The sequence below is a fragment of the Oryx dammah genome, unplaced genomic scaffold (genome assembly GCF_014754425.2).
Source record: "Oryx dammah isolate SB20612 unplaced genomic scaffold, SCBI_Odam_1.1 HiC_scaffold_1, whole genome shotgun sequence".
Classification (NCBI taxonomy): Eukaryota; Metazoa; Chordata; class Mammalia; order Artiodactyla; family Bovidae; genus Oryx; species Oryx dammah.
Window position 1 is genome coordinate 96,773,749 of NW_024070185.1, and position 17,097 is coordinate 96,790,845.

Genomic DNA, 17,097 nt, shown 5'->3' on the forward strand with positions numbered 1-17,097 from the left:
CCACACAGCTTCTCTCTTACCTCAACTGAGCTTCTGCTGCTCTTAAAGTTACTGAAAACAGAACAGTATGAAGAGAATGGCATTCTGTATACTAAGAGGAAAATCAAATGGCAGTTCATGATCATTCATGTGTTTTTAAATAGACATTTGGGAAAGTATCATTGTGAGATACAGTGAAATATGTATTCAACAAATTTTATTAAATACCTATGTCAGGAAAGGCACTAGCCTAAAGGCTGGACATATGTGACAAGTAGGATGCAACATCTTCAGGGAGCTCTCAGTTTATCTACACTGCCATCCAGAACGTTATGCTCTAACTCTTAGGTCACAGGAGAAATGAGGGATAAAATAATAATGAAAACCTCAAGGCTTTATTTAACATTAGGTGGAATGGATTTTAAACATGGTTCACTCTCACTGAATATCTCTGTATACAATCAACTCCAAAATCTTTTCTTCTCCTTATCTTGTCTTAAAAAAAAAAGTCATGACAGGTTATTTTGGGCTCACTAGAAAGAGATCATTTTTAATCTGATTTTTAATTAAGTCTATTTGTACAAAGTGATTCTTTTTTTCCTGGAAGTAATCCAACGTCAATTCAGATTACAGGACTCTGTACAAAATTAACAATAGGGTAGTCCGCACTCATGAACTCAAGTGAGAATAATTACAGTCAGAAACAAAGACATTAAAATGCATTTTCCTTTGGAAATTAAACAACATAAGAACTCAAAAGATTTTGTTTAACCGTCAGGCCCCTAGAAAATAGCTAATGCCAACTCTTTATCTTACAGACTATGAAACAGGTCCCTAAAGACTGAGTGACTTGTTCAAGGTCACGTAAATCTTATAAATGATTCTAGAGACAACTTACAAACCCCAAGGGAAGAAGGGTGAATAAACATGAAGTTCCTGCTCTGTGCAAGGTACTGAAAGCAGATATTGTACACATTTATAGACATGATCTCCCTAATCCTTGTACCCATTTCAGAGGTAAGGAAAATGAACTTTATAGAATGCCACTCAATCTATCACCAAAAAATTTTATGTTCTACTGATAGTCAGTCTTAACAATAGTTTAGTTGAATAGGCTGGAAAAAAACGAATAGGCTTGTTTTAAACGATAGAAGACCATATTCTTCCATGTTTAATAGGATATTAAAAAGAAGGTTTCAACAGAGGTCAATGAAACATCACCATATAATTTATATATGAAACTCCCCCAAACCAGCTCCCTTCTTTTGAGCCCTTGACTCTCTTAAAAAATATAAAATTAGAGCTAAGTGAGAAGGAACAAGTTTGGAAGGAAGATCTGTTTGGAGCACTGGCTCACTCCCTGTGAGTTCCCCTCCAGGCAAACACATAGCAGAGGAAAAAGGGGGCAGGGGGGTTACAAAGAAAACGGGTGGTCGGGGGAGGCACCAGCAGAGCCTCTGAAGAGCACACTCGGGGATTAATGACAGAGAAAGTCAGCTTTAAACACCTTCTGAGCCCAGTGCATCTCATAAGGGCGCTGGTCACTAAGAACTTTCTACCTCTCTACTTCCTCTCTTCTCTCCCTGCGCCAGAGCCTGGCAAAGATCTCGAACAGAAGCTAGATAACAGCGGATGAAGGGCCTGAAAGAGACAAGAGACCACACCTCCCCCAGAAGCCCTAGGGGTGCGGGACAGAGGAGTGGGGAACAGAGGGGAAGTCATACAACTGGACGAACCAAAACACTGGTGAATATATCGGAATGAACACTCTCATTTTTAACTGAGATTGTGTCCTATGACCTAAAGCAGGCATTGGTAAACATTTTCTGTAGAGGGCCAGAGAGTAAATAATTAGACTTTTCAGGCCACCCAGTCACAAGTGCCCAAATCAAATGGGTAGAACTATGTTGAGAGTCCCTTGGACTGCAAGGAGATCCAACCAGTCCGTTCCGAAGATCAGCCCTGGGTGTTCTTTGGAAGGAATGATGCTAAAGCTGAAACTCCAGTACTTTGGCCACCTCATGCGAAGAGTTGACTCATTGGAAAAGACAGAGCGACTGAACTGAACTGATGTCCCCCAGACTTCATTTATAAAAACAGCCTGGCTATGGTTCACAAACCCCTGACTTAAGGTGACTTTCAGTTACCTAAAAGTAATCATTAAACGATTAAGTTTTCACTCAGGGAACAGGGAAATCTTCTTAATCAAAAGAATATTTTTAAAAATCAACTTTATTAAGGTACAGTTTACATATAACAAAATGTACCAAGGGTACAGTTTGATGAGTTTTGATATTTACACCCAAGTAACTACCACCATAATCAATATTTCTGACATTTCCATTACCCCCAAAAGTTCTCCCAAGCCCCTCTGTAGTAAATATTCCCCCTACATATGACCCCAGGCAGTCACTGATCTGGTTTCTGTCACTGTAAATGGATTTGGCCTTTTAAAAATTTTTTTCTAAATAGAATCTCACACACACATAACCTTTGGGTCTGACTTCTTTCACTCAGTGTTACATTTAAGCAGTTCATCCATATTATTACTCGTATCAATAGTGTTCCTTTTCATTGCTGAATAGTATTTGGCATAGTTACATAGTTATACCAAAATTCATTTATAAATTTCCTTGTTGATGGAAATTTAGATTGTTTCCAGCTTGGGGCTGTTATAAACATTTGTGTACAATTTTTGAGGATGATGGCCCCAATAAAACAATCGCTTCAAAATAACTAGGGCAAAGGAAAACTTTTAAATAACATTCTCTGGGCATAGGAACATACTAATTCTAAGGCACTTTGTACATACTGTACAACATGACAACTTGCAAAGAATTAAAAGAGGCTAGATTTCCAACTATACTTACCTCTTTCTTAAGTTCATTGAGATTGTGACTGATTTTCAATATAGTGAGTTCCAGTTCTTCAGCGATGCTTTTTGTTTTCCTGCTTTGCTAAAAAAATTTAAAAGTACATGTGAAGAGTTATCTTTTTCATCTGGCAATTCCAATTGTACTCTAACTACAGATAACAATAAAATTTTAATATCATTCTGTGAACTATATGAAAAGTATATTTTAAAAATTCACCTGTTTATGTTAAAGTGGCAAAGAGAACATTTATTACTTTTTTCAACTCTTTTAAATAGGGGAATTTTTAAAATCTAATTTTCTTTAGTAAATTTATCACTGCTAAAACTAATCTGTTTTATCTTCTGCCTGGAATGCTCATCTCTTCATTCTTAACCTCATCAAAAATTAAAACCCTATTCAATCTTCAAATCCTTACAGAAATTTCTGTTTCTTAGAAAGGTCTTCTTTGATCACACAATCTAGACTAGACCCTTTTCTTATCCTCTCTAACCTTTTCTCAAAGTAATCATCTTAATTTGCAATTACATATGTAGTTTTTATTTTTTTGTTTAAGGTTTATTTTGCTCACTAGGCTTTGATAAGCTCTGTGAAGGCTGGAAGCACATGTATTTTGTTCACCAATGAGTGCATTATACCTGGCACAGCAAATGCAAGGTAGCAGGAATTCAATTCTTTGAATGAATAAATCCCAGCTAAATGTCAATCTCTTCATGAAGCTTCCAGATTCCTCTTGCTAATATAAACTCACCCTCCTTCAAAGACTCTCCACATATGATCTGTCACTCCTCTTGGGATACTAACAAAGTTTTTTGGACTTGTCTCATACCGTCTCACATTTTTCTACATTGCAAAATTCTTGCAAAAAGTTTATTTAATTCATCTTTAGATTTCTGGTGCCTGGCATATAAAAGGCACTGAGCAATAACTGCTAAAAAGGGTAAATGAATGAACAATACATCTGATATGCAGAATCAGAGATCCGAGTGCTGTGAAACATATGAAAGGTGATACCTGCACATTTAAGTACTGATAGACCTGGATTCCCAACGTAAAGAGTGTTTCCTCACAGAAACTCTTTATATTACATGTTGGGCTTAAAATTTAACTCTGAAGCAATCTCCACTTCAGATTAGATACCACATAGATAATTCAAGTCAAGCTGAACACAAAATAATGCTTTTATCCCTGACATCATTTTACCCGAGTTAAAGTTTCCTTGTTAATATGAGCATTTGCAATGTTGTGATGCCAAGAAATTCTGAGGGAAATCACTGATTTATCCTACTCTTCATTCATAAATCCATCTCTTCACAAGGAAGCAGACTGCTGGGGCCTCAGGCACCTTCACCCTTCATCTTTACGGCCTAAACTTATGTCCATGACTTCCAGATTTGTATGCTGTAAATCATGTTAAACGCATTCCTGACATAGCCTAGGTCTAAGCAACAAATAAATGGTGTCAGAGACGTGTCAGGGCTCTATCTTTCAAATCTGCAATCTGCCTGTCAGAGACTGGATGCATACTGCCTTGTGTTGTACCACTGCTGGCAGGCTTTGCCACTGTTACCCACGTAACTTCCATGTTTGAAGCACATCAGCAGCCTATTCAAGGCTTTTTAAGTGGCTGCCCACCAATCTGAGACCAGGAATCTGTGCGAGGGTGAAAAATCTTTCACCTGCCAGCTGGATCTACTCTTGTCTTCACTGCATCTGAACCTCAATGAGTTTTCCAAATCCTTGTGTCTGTAAATCAGATGTCCTCAGAATTAAGAACTGTGCACATCTGAAAGGCTCCAGCAGTAAGACTCAGGACCCAAGAACCTCTAGGTAGGGGTTCTACTACCCTGATCTTTACTCTGAAGAAGCACTTTGGGAGGGATTTTCCAGAGGTGATTTTGATGGACGAGTGGGGACAACAGGGTGAACTAGTGAGGGTGACTCAGAATCCAGACTGGTCAGGGTGAAAAACAACAGGCTGAGAGATGTCAAGTACTGTGAATGCTGGATGGTCAAGCAGGAGGCAGAAAAGGGATGAGATACCCTTGTTCCATTCTGGACCACATTCATACTCCTGATGATTACAGTACCTGCATAACTCTCAGAACTTTAGGGCAAACAATCACAGAGGATTTACTTTGGTGAAATAAAATTCTTACAGCTTGAATCCACACAGAAATTAACTGCTGCAATTCCATCCTCGCCTGAGCTGACAGTTCCAAGATGCGTTCTCTGTGCTCATGGCTGGTGTAGGCACAATCAGTGAAGTCCTCCGTGCGCTCCAAGAGGGCTTCCAACATCGCTGAGAGAGTCTCTTTTGACTGAAAATAAAGATTCTCCCGAAGAGTTTCAATATTCATCTGAGAACAAAAAGGATATACATCCACAGGAGTCAACATTCCCGCCTAACCAGATGTGCTGTACTCTCCTCCCAGGGCCCAAGAAGCAGCCAGCAATTTCTTTCCCTGTCTGAAAGCTCAGGAGAAATACAGCCTCCCACGAGGACTTTATTGTCCACAAACCCAGGGGGCCCACGTTGCTCAAGAGCCAAAAGTGGCTGTGCAGAGCTTCATTCCGACAGCTGTCAACAAAACATTTCCATACCATCAGTGAAAGAGCATGATCATGTAGCAACCGGTAGGGAAAATGAACCAACCTCCAGATAAAGGATTTGTTGTCTGAGAAAATGCCAAGGCCAAGTCCTGGAAGATGTTACAGCCAAAAACGAGTATGTGCTGAGCCCAGGAGGAAGGGTGTGGAGGGTGTGGGGTACAGCAAAGGGCTGGGAAAGGCCATCAGTTTTTCCTTCATTAATTCAGCGAAACTGGTTTCCCTATGTTTTATTTCATGTCCCCATCAGACCTCCCTGACCAAAACTTTCTCTACCAGGGGGCCTGGATTATCTTCCTAAAATGTGTACCTTCAGATATTGTCCCCTCCAGTCGGTTCCCTACCACCTATAAAACCAAGCCCAGACTTGTACTGCCTAGCACAAACCCTTCCAGGGTCTTGTCTTTAGGTCCTTCCAATTGTCCCTCTCACCTTTCTGAGTTTCTAAACCTCCTTTCACTTCCGCCATCCTGTGCTTAGAGTTCCCTGAATGTGTGATGAACACGTGCCCATTAGGGCAACCTTCTCTCTCTCAGCTGTCTGAGATATGCCATGCCACTTCAACCTTAGCCCTTCAACCTCTAGCCCTTGAAATATCCCATAGAAAAAACCTGGGCTAAGAGGCACTAAGTGGTGATGATCACGATTGTGGACAAACTTCTTGTGCAGATAAAGATAACTTACAATTGCTTCATACTTCAGGGTCTTTTCACAACAATTATTTCAAATTGATCCTTATTATAAGACCCATTTTTAAGAGAACCCATGCAAATACCAAGATTTGGGAAGGTCGAGAGGCTACAGGGAAGTAATAGCTTCCCCTTCTCTCGGCCCAAGTTATCTCCGGTAATCACTCTGTCCTATGGAGACAGGATTGGTTTTTTTAAGCCAGTAAAGAACACAGATAAAAGTGAAGTATGGAACTGACAAGGAGAACCTGAGAATTTGAGGAGTTAAAGGTAACTGCCACATAAAAATCAGCCCACAAACCATTTAAGGTTTTCTATTTTCCCTTTAAAGAGAATCATATATGGCTTTTAAAACAGCAACTTAGTGGCATTTTTATGAAAGCCATTCATTTGCAGGTTCTCATAAGATCTGTCCATATATTCGAAGTAATGAATACAACCAGTTTCCCTCTACAGATGCAAAGATCACCACCAACAGTGAGACTGAGTGTATTTAAAACAGCTTTCTGTGCAGACTGCCTGGGGGCGAAAGGTCAACAGCAGCCACCGGTACCGCACTGGTCTAGTTAAACTGGAACCAGAAATGCAGTGCCAGGTGTCCAGAAGCCTGGCTTTACACTGACTGCTTTCCCTAATGGCCCTCTGACCTTCTCCTTTCAGCCTTAACAAAAACAGGGGGTTAGAAAAAGAAGCCCTAAGATTCCTTTCCGTAATAAAGACTCTGAAAGAATGGCTGGTCCCTGTAGCTTCCTCCCTCTCAGGAAGAGATATGGGGTAAGACGGATAGCTCATAAACAAAGCCAGAGGTGTAAACCCAAAGGTCAGGGACTCTGGGATCAGAGTCCCAGTTCTAAACAAGGGTTCTATCACATATACGCTTTCCTCCTCAAAAACATGGGTACAGTAATATTCACCTAAAAGGGAAGTTTAGAGAACAAATGAGAGAATATTGAGAACAAGTGTTCCATTTTTCTCTTTCACCCCATGTTCCTACGTAGACCGTTACACAATTAAAAGTCAAAGTGCAGGATTTCCCTAGTGGTCCAGCGGTTAAGACTCTGCTTCCAGTGGGATACAGTTTTGATCCCTGGTCAGGGAACTAATATCCCACGTGTTGTGTGGCTCAGCCAAAAAAAAAAAGTCCAAGTGCCAGTAAGATGGAAAGAATACCATTCCTGCTGCAGTTCTGGCTACTGGAGACGTAGGTAACCCTTAGCATATTAGAGAGCTTCTCAGGGTCCAAGTTTTCCCATCCGTTAAATAACACAGGCCTATTAGATGACTTCCTAGGGTTTTCCCGACTAGGCACTGCTCCTACCAAAGAGTGCTTGTCACCACCTCTCTGACATGCAGTGAGTTCTGCCCTAAAACTCATTTAGGGCAGATGGGGATTCTGGGGTCAGGCTGCTGACTTTCAAATCCTAACTCTGGCACTTTGTAGCTTGCAAGTTACTTAATTTCTGTTGTTCAATCTCAACATATAATGCTGTAATAATAATATTCTTGTGTGATGTACACACACACATATTTAAAGCATTTAGGATGGGCACAGAGTAAGTGCTTGATAAATGTTAGTATGTATTATTGTTCATTAAAATTTTTTAATTATAATTAATACTACTGCTATCACTACAGTCTCGAAGTATCAATTCTATAGCACAGGGAAGAGCAGGAATTCCAGGAGAATTGATTGACTGTCTGTCATCAGATGCGGATGGTACGGTACTGCTCTACAGACTGCGAAGGGAAAGCTGTTCTGAACAGAGGACAGGAAGCTACAGCTAAACCATACAGCTAAGCACGGCCAGGGTAAGTGCCATAACCCTACACTGGTACTCTCTATACAAACTGCACTAAGCCTTATGCTGCTGAATATTAAGTGTATACCCTGTAAGTGTGTTAGTGACTCAGTCGTGTCTGACTCTTTGTGACCCCATGGACTATAGATCGCCAGGCTCCTCTATCCATGGAATTTTCCAGGCAAGAATACTGGAGTGGGTGGCCATTCCCTTCTCCAGGTAATCTTCCCAACCAAGGGATCAAACCTGGGTCTCTTGTATTGCAGGCAGATTCTTTACCATCTGGGCCAACAGGAAACTTCCTTATATACTATAGCATTGTTTTAAAGACAATTACCTCACTTTATGAAGCGTCTGTATTCTACAATATCACACGAAACTATGAGTATTATTTATGATGTTTCTTTGAAATGGTAAGAAAAAACCCAAAATATACTCTCTGTATTCTTACCTTGAATTCCTTAATCCCAGTAAAAATACTGATAGATGAAATGTCATTCTCTCCATTTGGTTTGCATTCAGTCACAATTTCAATGACCTTATCTAATGCCACTTTCATCCGGTCAAATACTCCTTCTTTGTTTTTATGGGCTGACTCACAGTTGGGATGCCTGAGACAAGTCTTTGAAACAATGGAAAAATTTTATGTTAAGTTTTGACCCATATCATAATACACAAAATCTTACAGAGAACATGCCATGCTAATAAAAATGGTTCTTTACCAAAATTTCCTGTGTCCCTGGCTCACCCACCACTTCTCCTCACTAAAGGTGGAAGCAGGATGAGTAAAGAGTAATAGCAAGTTTAAGTGAAAAAAGCAGGGTACAAAACCGCATCTTTAGACTTTAACATGCTTACTTAAAATTTTGGGGAAAAAAAAACAAACCCTATATCTTCATCATGATTAAAACTTAAAATGTTGCCTTATATGTGCAAGAGCTAAAAAAAGAATGAGGAAAAATGGACGATGTTTTATGACTGAGGCATCTTTGATTTTCAAAAAACGATATAAAGGAGGAACTATTCAAGGGCCCAGCTGTGAACAGAGCCTTCCACACAGGCTCCAGGGAAGCCTGTTTCTGTGCCCTCACTGGGCCTAGCACAGAGGCAATGTTCGGAGCAGAAAAGGCAATTCCCACAAAGTGCTAATGAGATGTTCAGCAGTGCACTCTTGAATTGTACCAACTTGCTGGCCGATTGCTGTTTGCAATTACAAGCTCTTGATTGACAATTTTGCGAAAAGCAGAATAAGGACTGAGAGGTATGAAATTACAGAATAAACAAACTGAGGGCTGACTTCATACGCCACTGTTACTTAACAGATTCCAAGTCACCTAGTTTTTCTACAGCGTGTGTGCAGTGAGAGAGTGCAGGCCGTGTAGGCACTGACCCTGTGTGACTGGCCTCTATTCACAGCACCTAATAAGCCATTTTCTGCTTAGATGCTCAATCAAAGCTGACTCACAGATTACCTGATGTTTGGACTGGGGATGGAAGTTAACTTTCTTGTTAAAGAATAACTGAAATTTAACTACTATAGCCTATATTCCAAGTTATCACTTTCATCTTTTTAAAAAGTGAAATATATATACATTATGTCCATTTAGGGTTTCTAATTAACTTACAACATAGTAAAACAAAAATTTTCTTACCTTTGAAGCTGTGAGCAGCATCATTGTACACTTTTCAAGAACTGACCTAGCTGCTGCCATTTTTGCCTTTTTCTTTTCATCCTTCAAATCCTAAAAATGGAATAAAACCACTGAGCTGCCTAGGATCATGTAAAAAACTCAATTTCTTGAGAAACCATTTATTCAAGAAAAACAATACTCAACAACTTAACTAACACTGCTTTTTGAAAAACAAAAACAGAATAAAGTTTAATAAAATGTCACCATTTCAGTGTAAATACATTAACACAATGGAGTAGAAACAGCTGCCCTCAGAAAGGGCGGCAGAGCCAGGAAGTGAGACAGATAAGCTCTCATATGGCTCACACTCTGCTGGCCTGCACACCTGACATTCTTGTGCCCAGGTGAGGACACCTCACTCCCAACCAGAAACAACCATCCCATGCTTTACTTAATTAAAAGTGACTATTTAGCATTTGTGGACCATTATTTCCTTCAGATTAGACACTCAGAAGTCAACTCTTTCAGGAACCATGTCTGATTAATATCATCTAAGTGCTTATTCATCTCTATGTGAATTTTTTTTTTTTTTAATCCTAAACTTAGCCTATACGCTGCTCTAAAATGTTAAGATGTTTCTTGGGTATACAATTTTCCCCAACTAGAATATAAACTCTGACATAGACACTGTATTTTGGTTTTTTCATTTGGTTTCTCTTCACACATCCCTCAATATGAAGGTGTGCTATCACAGAGGGTCCTCAAATCTTGCTGATTAAATCTACAATCAAATACTCTCATAAGAGCTTGAATATAACCATCTAAATCAGAAGTCAGTCAAAGATTTTCAATAAAAGGCCAGATAATAAGTTTTTGAGACTTTCTGGGTCATTTGGTCTCTGAAACAATGACTTAATTCTGCCAGTGTAGTATAAAGGCTAGCTCAGACAATACATAAACAAATCAATGTAGCTGTGTTATAATAACATTACTTATGGACACTGAAATTTGGATTACATAAAATTTTCAGTCTTTTTTTTTCTCATTTGCGAACTAGATGAAAAGTCTTTTCTTATAAATAAGAAAGACCTAAAGTTTGAAAATTATTTGCCTTTTATTTAATAAATTAGAGTGGATGTAAAGTTATCTCTACAATAATATCACTCATTCACCTGCATCTCAATACAGCTTTCTTTAATAGGAAACAAAGTTATATCTAGTAAATGAAAAACTGCACAAAACCCCGAAGCTAATTCAGATCACGAGGTAACATTCCAAAGGTCTGCGTCCTGCATGTGACTATCACCCATCAGGAGTAGCAATCAAAAATAAAAGTTGAGGTCACTGCTAAAATTTCCACCTATTCCTTGTCTTTAACATACTGAATGGGACTTCCGGCAAAAAAACCTCGTGGGTCTAGATGACAAGGCATCAAATGTATATACGTTACACTTGTAAACCATATTTATACACCACATATTGTAGGTGACAGCAAATGATCAAAAAAGATGGCATCTCAGTCTGTTAGAGGGCTGGTCCACAGGACGAAACGGAGGTCTCATTAACCCCGGATGTCCAAGAAGAACTAAGTGAAGCATATAATCCAGCCCACCACTTTTCACGCCAATAACCATCTTTCAACTCCAGCTACAAACCAGGAAAGTTCACGCCCAAAACCAGTCTACAGGACTCTACCAGAGCATCTCAAGAAGAGGTCAATTATATATTTAACTTGACATGATAAAATCATGCACAAGTCCCCCAACAAGGAAAGGCAACCCTGGAACTTACAGTCTGAACTGGGGAACACTACTACAAAGAACCAACATCACGGTGCAGCTGAAAACTACAAGCTTTAGCATCAGACACAATTGAGTTCAATCCGCTAGAAGAGTCACCTTAAGAAAGTTTATTATCCTCTCAAGTTCAGCCTCAGGTGTGAAACAGTAATAACAATACCTACTTACACAGCTGTTTTTTGAGAGTCAAACAAGATCAGCTAACATATAGCCAATCCAATAACCCAGTGCTTGGGTTATTACTATTAAACTGATAAATCCATGGACAGAGGAGCCTGGTAGGCTGCAGTCCATGGGGTCGCTAAGAGTCGGACACAACTGAGCGACTTCACTTTCATTTTTTACTTTCATGTGTTGGAGAAGGAAATGGCAACCCACTCCAGTGTTCTTGCCTGGACAATTCCAGGGACGGGGAAGCCTGGTGGGCTGCCGTCTATGGGGTTGCACAGAGTCAGACATGACTGAAGCGACTTAGCAGCAGCAGAACAATTATAGAAAGATGTAACAATAGAATAATATATAACAAGTTACACAAAGAACAATAACAGAGATGTGTAATAAAATATTATCAGGATACGTATGATGACTCATTTATTTGCCTGAGCCCTTGTAGAAGAGTCAAATGGAAAATTCTATAAAAGAGGAAGTACTTGAATTGGGCCTTGAAGGCAAGTATGACCTTTCCCAGTGTGAGAGGTGGGAAAATATTTAACTATTATCTGTCAGCAACAAAAAACACACAGATCTATTTACTCTATCCTGGCTTCTTTAGGAAAGGCTTTTAAGAGCAAGATTAGAGATTTAATAAGCAAAACAACCAATTCAAATGATCACAAAGATCACATCTCTAACCAAACTGAAAAGTACGCATGTATCTCAAGACTTGTAAATAGGGTAAATACATACATTTTGTCTATCTCCAGTTAGATGTGCAAACTCCACCATTTCATTCCCAAACTGACTGAATATTTGGACAAACTCTTGAAAGCTATTCACTTTCTCCAGTCTTTCCATAGTTGCAAGAACCTGCAAAAGAGATTATTTTATTTCAGGTTTAGATGCGAAAGAGACTAAGACATCAAGCCTGAGGCAACAGAGGAACAAAAGAGAAATTCTAAATTCTAGAGGAAGGTTGGGAAAGAGTCCCAGGAGAAGACAGAGAAGGAGGAGGGGCTCAGAGAAGTAGATTCAAAAGTTAAGAGTCCTCTAGGGAATGATTTCTTTTTAGGATAGGAAGACTTGGGCTTCCTTGAAAATCGAAAAAGTAAATGAAATGACTAAATATGCAAGGGCTCCCATTTATGTAACAAAGTCTGGAGAAGGTGCCAACTGGGCAGGGCTAAGGTAAGCGAATCTTCAGAGAACAAGGATGGGGAGGAGGATAAGAGATGACACAAGAAGCTTTAAGGTTCAGAGAACCAGAGCTGGGGAAATCCCACCTTCTCCGAAAGGTGGACGGAAGACTGAGGAGAGCAAGGGAGATGGGGGACTTCAGGAGCAGGAAAAGTTTGAGTCAGTCAGAAACTGCTTGTCAAGAAGTTTTGGGCAGCCAGGGGTGGATAGACGGCATGTTTGTAACACAGCCAACAGACAGTGTTATGTATTTTCTTGATATCAGAAATAAAGTAAATAGATGTGAAACATATTTTCAAATTCTTTTCTCTGAAATAACAGTACTGGATTAGTTGTAGTCAGACCAAGATAGGTAAAGAAAACACAGATATCCTGTGTTTACTTATTTTTAATGAGGCTATGATAGATGTTTGGCATGTTAACGTGCCCTGGCAGCTTAGGAAGTCCAGGCGACTACGGCAGATAAGGCAGATCCCACCACTGAGCAAAATCTCTGTCTTCCAGAGAGAGGAAGGTTTTTCTTATTCCTCTAGCACTGTCCATCCACCTCTCTAAATTTTCTCTTTAATCTTACACTTTTCCAGGTAGTCTTGTCTTCAAACCAGTGGGAGGGTGGGTCCCTTCTCTGGTTGACTGCTCTCCCTGCCTCAGGGATTATCTAGGGAAAAAACTGATTGTATCAGTACACACCCTGGCTCCCCGCTGATGGAGAAGATATGGCTATTATCTGAGAGACTAGAAGAGGTCTAGACTGGGAGAGTTAACATCTGTTCTTTAAATTTTGTCATTATTCAGTAATATTTAGAAACTCTGCATACAGAAATTTTATAATGTGCATAATTGTGGTTTCAGGTGACTGAGCTTTTTCTTTAATTGGAGGATAATTGTTTTACAATGTTATGTGAGTTTCTGCTGTACAACAACATGAATCAGCTCTAAGTATACAAATAACCCCTCCCCCTTAAGCCTCCCTCCCACCCAAGCACTTTCTTAAGCATAAAAATCGTTACTATCACATCTGCCTTGGTGGGGGGAGGTACTGAGGAATTCAGTATTTTCATCGCGTAGGTTTCCACTACATACATTGTCATGGTACTTGACTACTTATCCCAAATTTGTACACATCAAAAGTTTTCACCAATAAACCTCAACAAGCAGATAATGGCTTTCTGAGAAGAAATGTTATTTGTAATCAAAAGTTTAGGTCCAGTGTACACAACATTTAGGAATTATAGGTATAGATGAAACACTACTTTTAAACTATAGACAATCAGAATAATAACCAATGAAATAGACAAACATTGCCAAATTACTTGCAATTAACTTAAAAACCAACTTTCTGAACACCCCTGAAAGACACAAGCAGGAGCATCCGGAAGGTAAGTACCTTATTTCTTGATCTTATTATCTGCTTAATGACTACTCGGTCTGCCAGTAGCAACACTCTCGTCACTGAAGAAAGAAGTAATCTTGCAGCCTTTATGACTCCTGTTTTATCTGTAAAAATTGTGATCTGGCCATCTGATTCTGGACGATTCAGGCTGCTCACATCTGTAAGTGCTGCGATTGTTTCTCCTAAGAAGAAAGGTGGTGGTGGGGTGGGGGAGGGGGAAAAATTAAACTGGGAATAATATACACACATTAAAATCCAGATTTTAAGGTCATGTGCTCAGCAGGTAGAAACTCGACTTCAGGAATAAGAAATAGCTCCTGATGAACCCAAAGATTATCATACAAGGATCCCTAAAGGCGTAATAATAGCACATTCCTAAGAACTGTGAAAAATTGTTGCCTTCAGCGAGTTTGAAAAATGTTATAACTTTTGTTTCCAGTGGTATGCAAACTACATGTTCCCCAAAGCCTGTTCTAAAAGACTAAGTAAGACTGATCCCAAGAGCCAATAACCAAAGAACCTAAAAGCAGAGCAGTGCACAGCTGCCCAGGGTTTGCCCAGGCGTGAGGGGATAGAGGCGGTTGGATGGCATCACCGACTCAATGGACATGAGTTTGCGTAAACTCCAGGAGTTGGTGATGGACAGGGAGGCCCGACATGCTGCAGTTCATGGGGTCGCAAAGAGTCGGACAGGACTGAGAGACTAAACTGAACTGAACTGAGGGGATAGAGATTGGGGGGACAGGGTGGGGGTTTGGTGGTTACAGGGGAGAAGGCGTCACTGCCTGTCTTCACAATCTGAAGGCGCGTGGGTTTTTCCGGACAATCAGGGAGAGAAGACAAAGTTTTGGGCACCAGCGGGAGGCATCGTCAGTGATAACGGGAACTGGCGAAATCAGCCCTCAGTAGGCAGAGGGGAACGATAAGCAAGCTCATCTGCTGGTCAGCTTGGGCTCTGGCGGCAAAACAAAACTACTCCTAAGGACTCAAGTCCCAGGCTGGCCCTCAGGCTTGCTGTCTGAATATACACTTTTCACGATGCCCAGCATAAGCCATTCTATCAAACCAGCTCCCCACCTCTAGAAAAAGTCTCTTCTTCACTGTTGCTATGAAAGTATTTTAATCTCTGTAGTAGCAATTATCCATCAATAAAACAATTCAAATATTTCTTATCCCAATTGAAACTGGACTGTAGTTTCTACTTTTTAATGAAGTACATTTTTTTCTTAAATAAGCTTTTCATCATCTTGTAATGTTCAATATCATTTTTCAAGTCCTAAATAAATCTGAATCCATAATGTATCGATTTTTCTCACATAAGCCCTCCTGTCAATACTATTACATACTCCCAAGAGGTTAAGAAAGTCGAGAAAAATTACTTGAATTTTAACGGATATATCACAAGGTATGATGTAATGAAGTCAAGATTCAGGAAGATTAGTTGGATAGAAGTATATAAAATGGACTGGAAAGGAGAGATTCAGAGCCAGGCTACTAATCACGCAGCTTATTTTAACTGTGGATGTGAAGTGGTAAGGATCTTACCAGGATGACAGCCATAGGAATATTAAAAAGAGACGATCTGAGAGACACTGAGTTAAGAAAATACAAAATCAGGACCTTAACAACTGATAAGAAGGAAAGGAAAAGTGAAAAAAATGGCTTCAAGGTTGTAAACCCAAGTCACTCAAAAAAGTCAGTAGGGCATGGGAAGGGAGATGAAAAATTTAGTTTTAGACAATAGGAACCTGATACGACACAGGAAAACCCGAAAGATAAGCCACTGCATATGGAATGGTTACATATCATGACCACAGCTGGAGTCCCACTAACAGATGAAACCTGCAGTAGCCGGTCTCCAAGGTGGCTCCCAATGGTCCCCACCTCCTGATATTTTCATCCTTCTGTTACCTCCTCCCACGTAGTACCGGGGTTGGCCTGGCAGAAGTGATAGTATGTTACCGCCAAAGTCATGTTGTTAAAGACGATGAGGCTGATATCTTGGTTTCTCTTCCCCTCTGAGGACAGCTGTTACCATGCTGTATGTAGCCACTACCACAGACAGGTACATATGGGGAGAAACCCGGCCCTCTGGTCATCAGTTGGCAAAAATGTGAAGCCTGCCAATCATCAAGAGGCGGAGCTTGAAAGCAGATCCTGCAGTCCAGCCAAAAGCTCAGACAACTACAGGCCCAGCCAACACCCTGCGTGCAATCTCACGAGAGACACGGACCCAGAACCAGCTGGTTAAGCTACTCCTTGATTTCTGACCCTCAGAAACTACCTGAGGGAAGGGATGTTTGTGGTTTTAAGTTGCTAAGTTTGGGTTAATATGTTACACAGCAATAGGTAACCAATACAAAGATTATACAGCAAAATATAAAGAGAAAAGAGGTTAGAATTAAACTTGAATGTACACAAAAAGGAGTTGGAGGGCAAGTATCACTTTGCAATAGCAAGTAGTATAAAAATGTTTCCTCTGCAACCCTGGAAAACGTTCCTTTTTCCAGCAGTTCTCAATCCTCAAATATATTAATATGAGCTTGCGTATATAGCATCTTTTAACCTTTCCTTTTCTGACTAAACCTCAGGCATTCAGCCTGAAGTTTGCAAGATGGTAACATTTGGTTAGCTGTACCAACAAAGTTAAATGCTTCCTTAACATTACAGAGTTGTTCCAAGTATAGACTACTCTGAAATTAGTTCCTTGGAAAAGTCACAAAGTTGCCTTATAGATTCATGGTTGTCATTTTTTTAACTTGTTAGATGTATTAGTGTTTTGTCTTAAAGCAAAAACTCTGAAGTCAGTCAAATACAAATATTTATTATGCACCCATAGAAAATGTAAAGCTTGACTAAAAGCCAAGTAGAAACAGTTGGGGGGCGGTGGATGAAATGGGTGGAGTCAAAAGGTATAAACTTCTAGCTATAAAATAAATAAGTCATGGGGATATAAATGTACAGACTAGCA

General features: G+C 40.0%; 1 protein-coding gene across 2 annotated transcripts in view; it reads right to left on the reverse strand.

Annotated features, from left to right (window-relative positions):
* CTNNAL1 (catenin alpha like 1) overlaps nucleotides 1–17,097 on the reverse strand; it is a 63,470-nt gene that overhangs the window by 24,894 nt on the left and 21,479 nt on the right. For both annotated transcript variants that reach the window (XM_040237329.1, XM_040237325.1), the window contains exons 3-8: nucleotides 14,121–14,308; nucleotides 12,287–12,406; nucleotides 9,603–9,692; nucleotides 8,402–8,572; nucleotides 5,012–5,212; nucleotides 2,850–2,936 (exon numbers count right to left, since the gene is read on the reverse strand). In XM_040237329.1, the coding sequence (XP_040093263.1) occupies nucleotides 2,850–2,936; nucleotides 5,012–5,212; nucleotides 8,402–8,572; nucleotides 9,603–9,692; nucleotides 12,287–12,406; nucleotides 14,121–14,308 (857 nt within the window). The remainder of the gene's footprint in view (nucleotides 1–2,849; nucleotides 2,937–5,011; nucleotides 5,213–8,401; nucleotides 8,573–9,602; nucleotides 9,693–12,286; nucleotides 12,407–14,120; nucleotides 14,309–17,097) is intronic.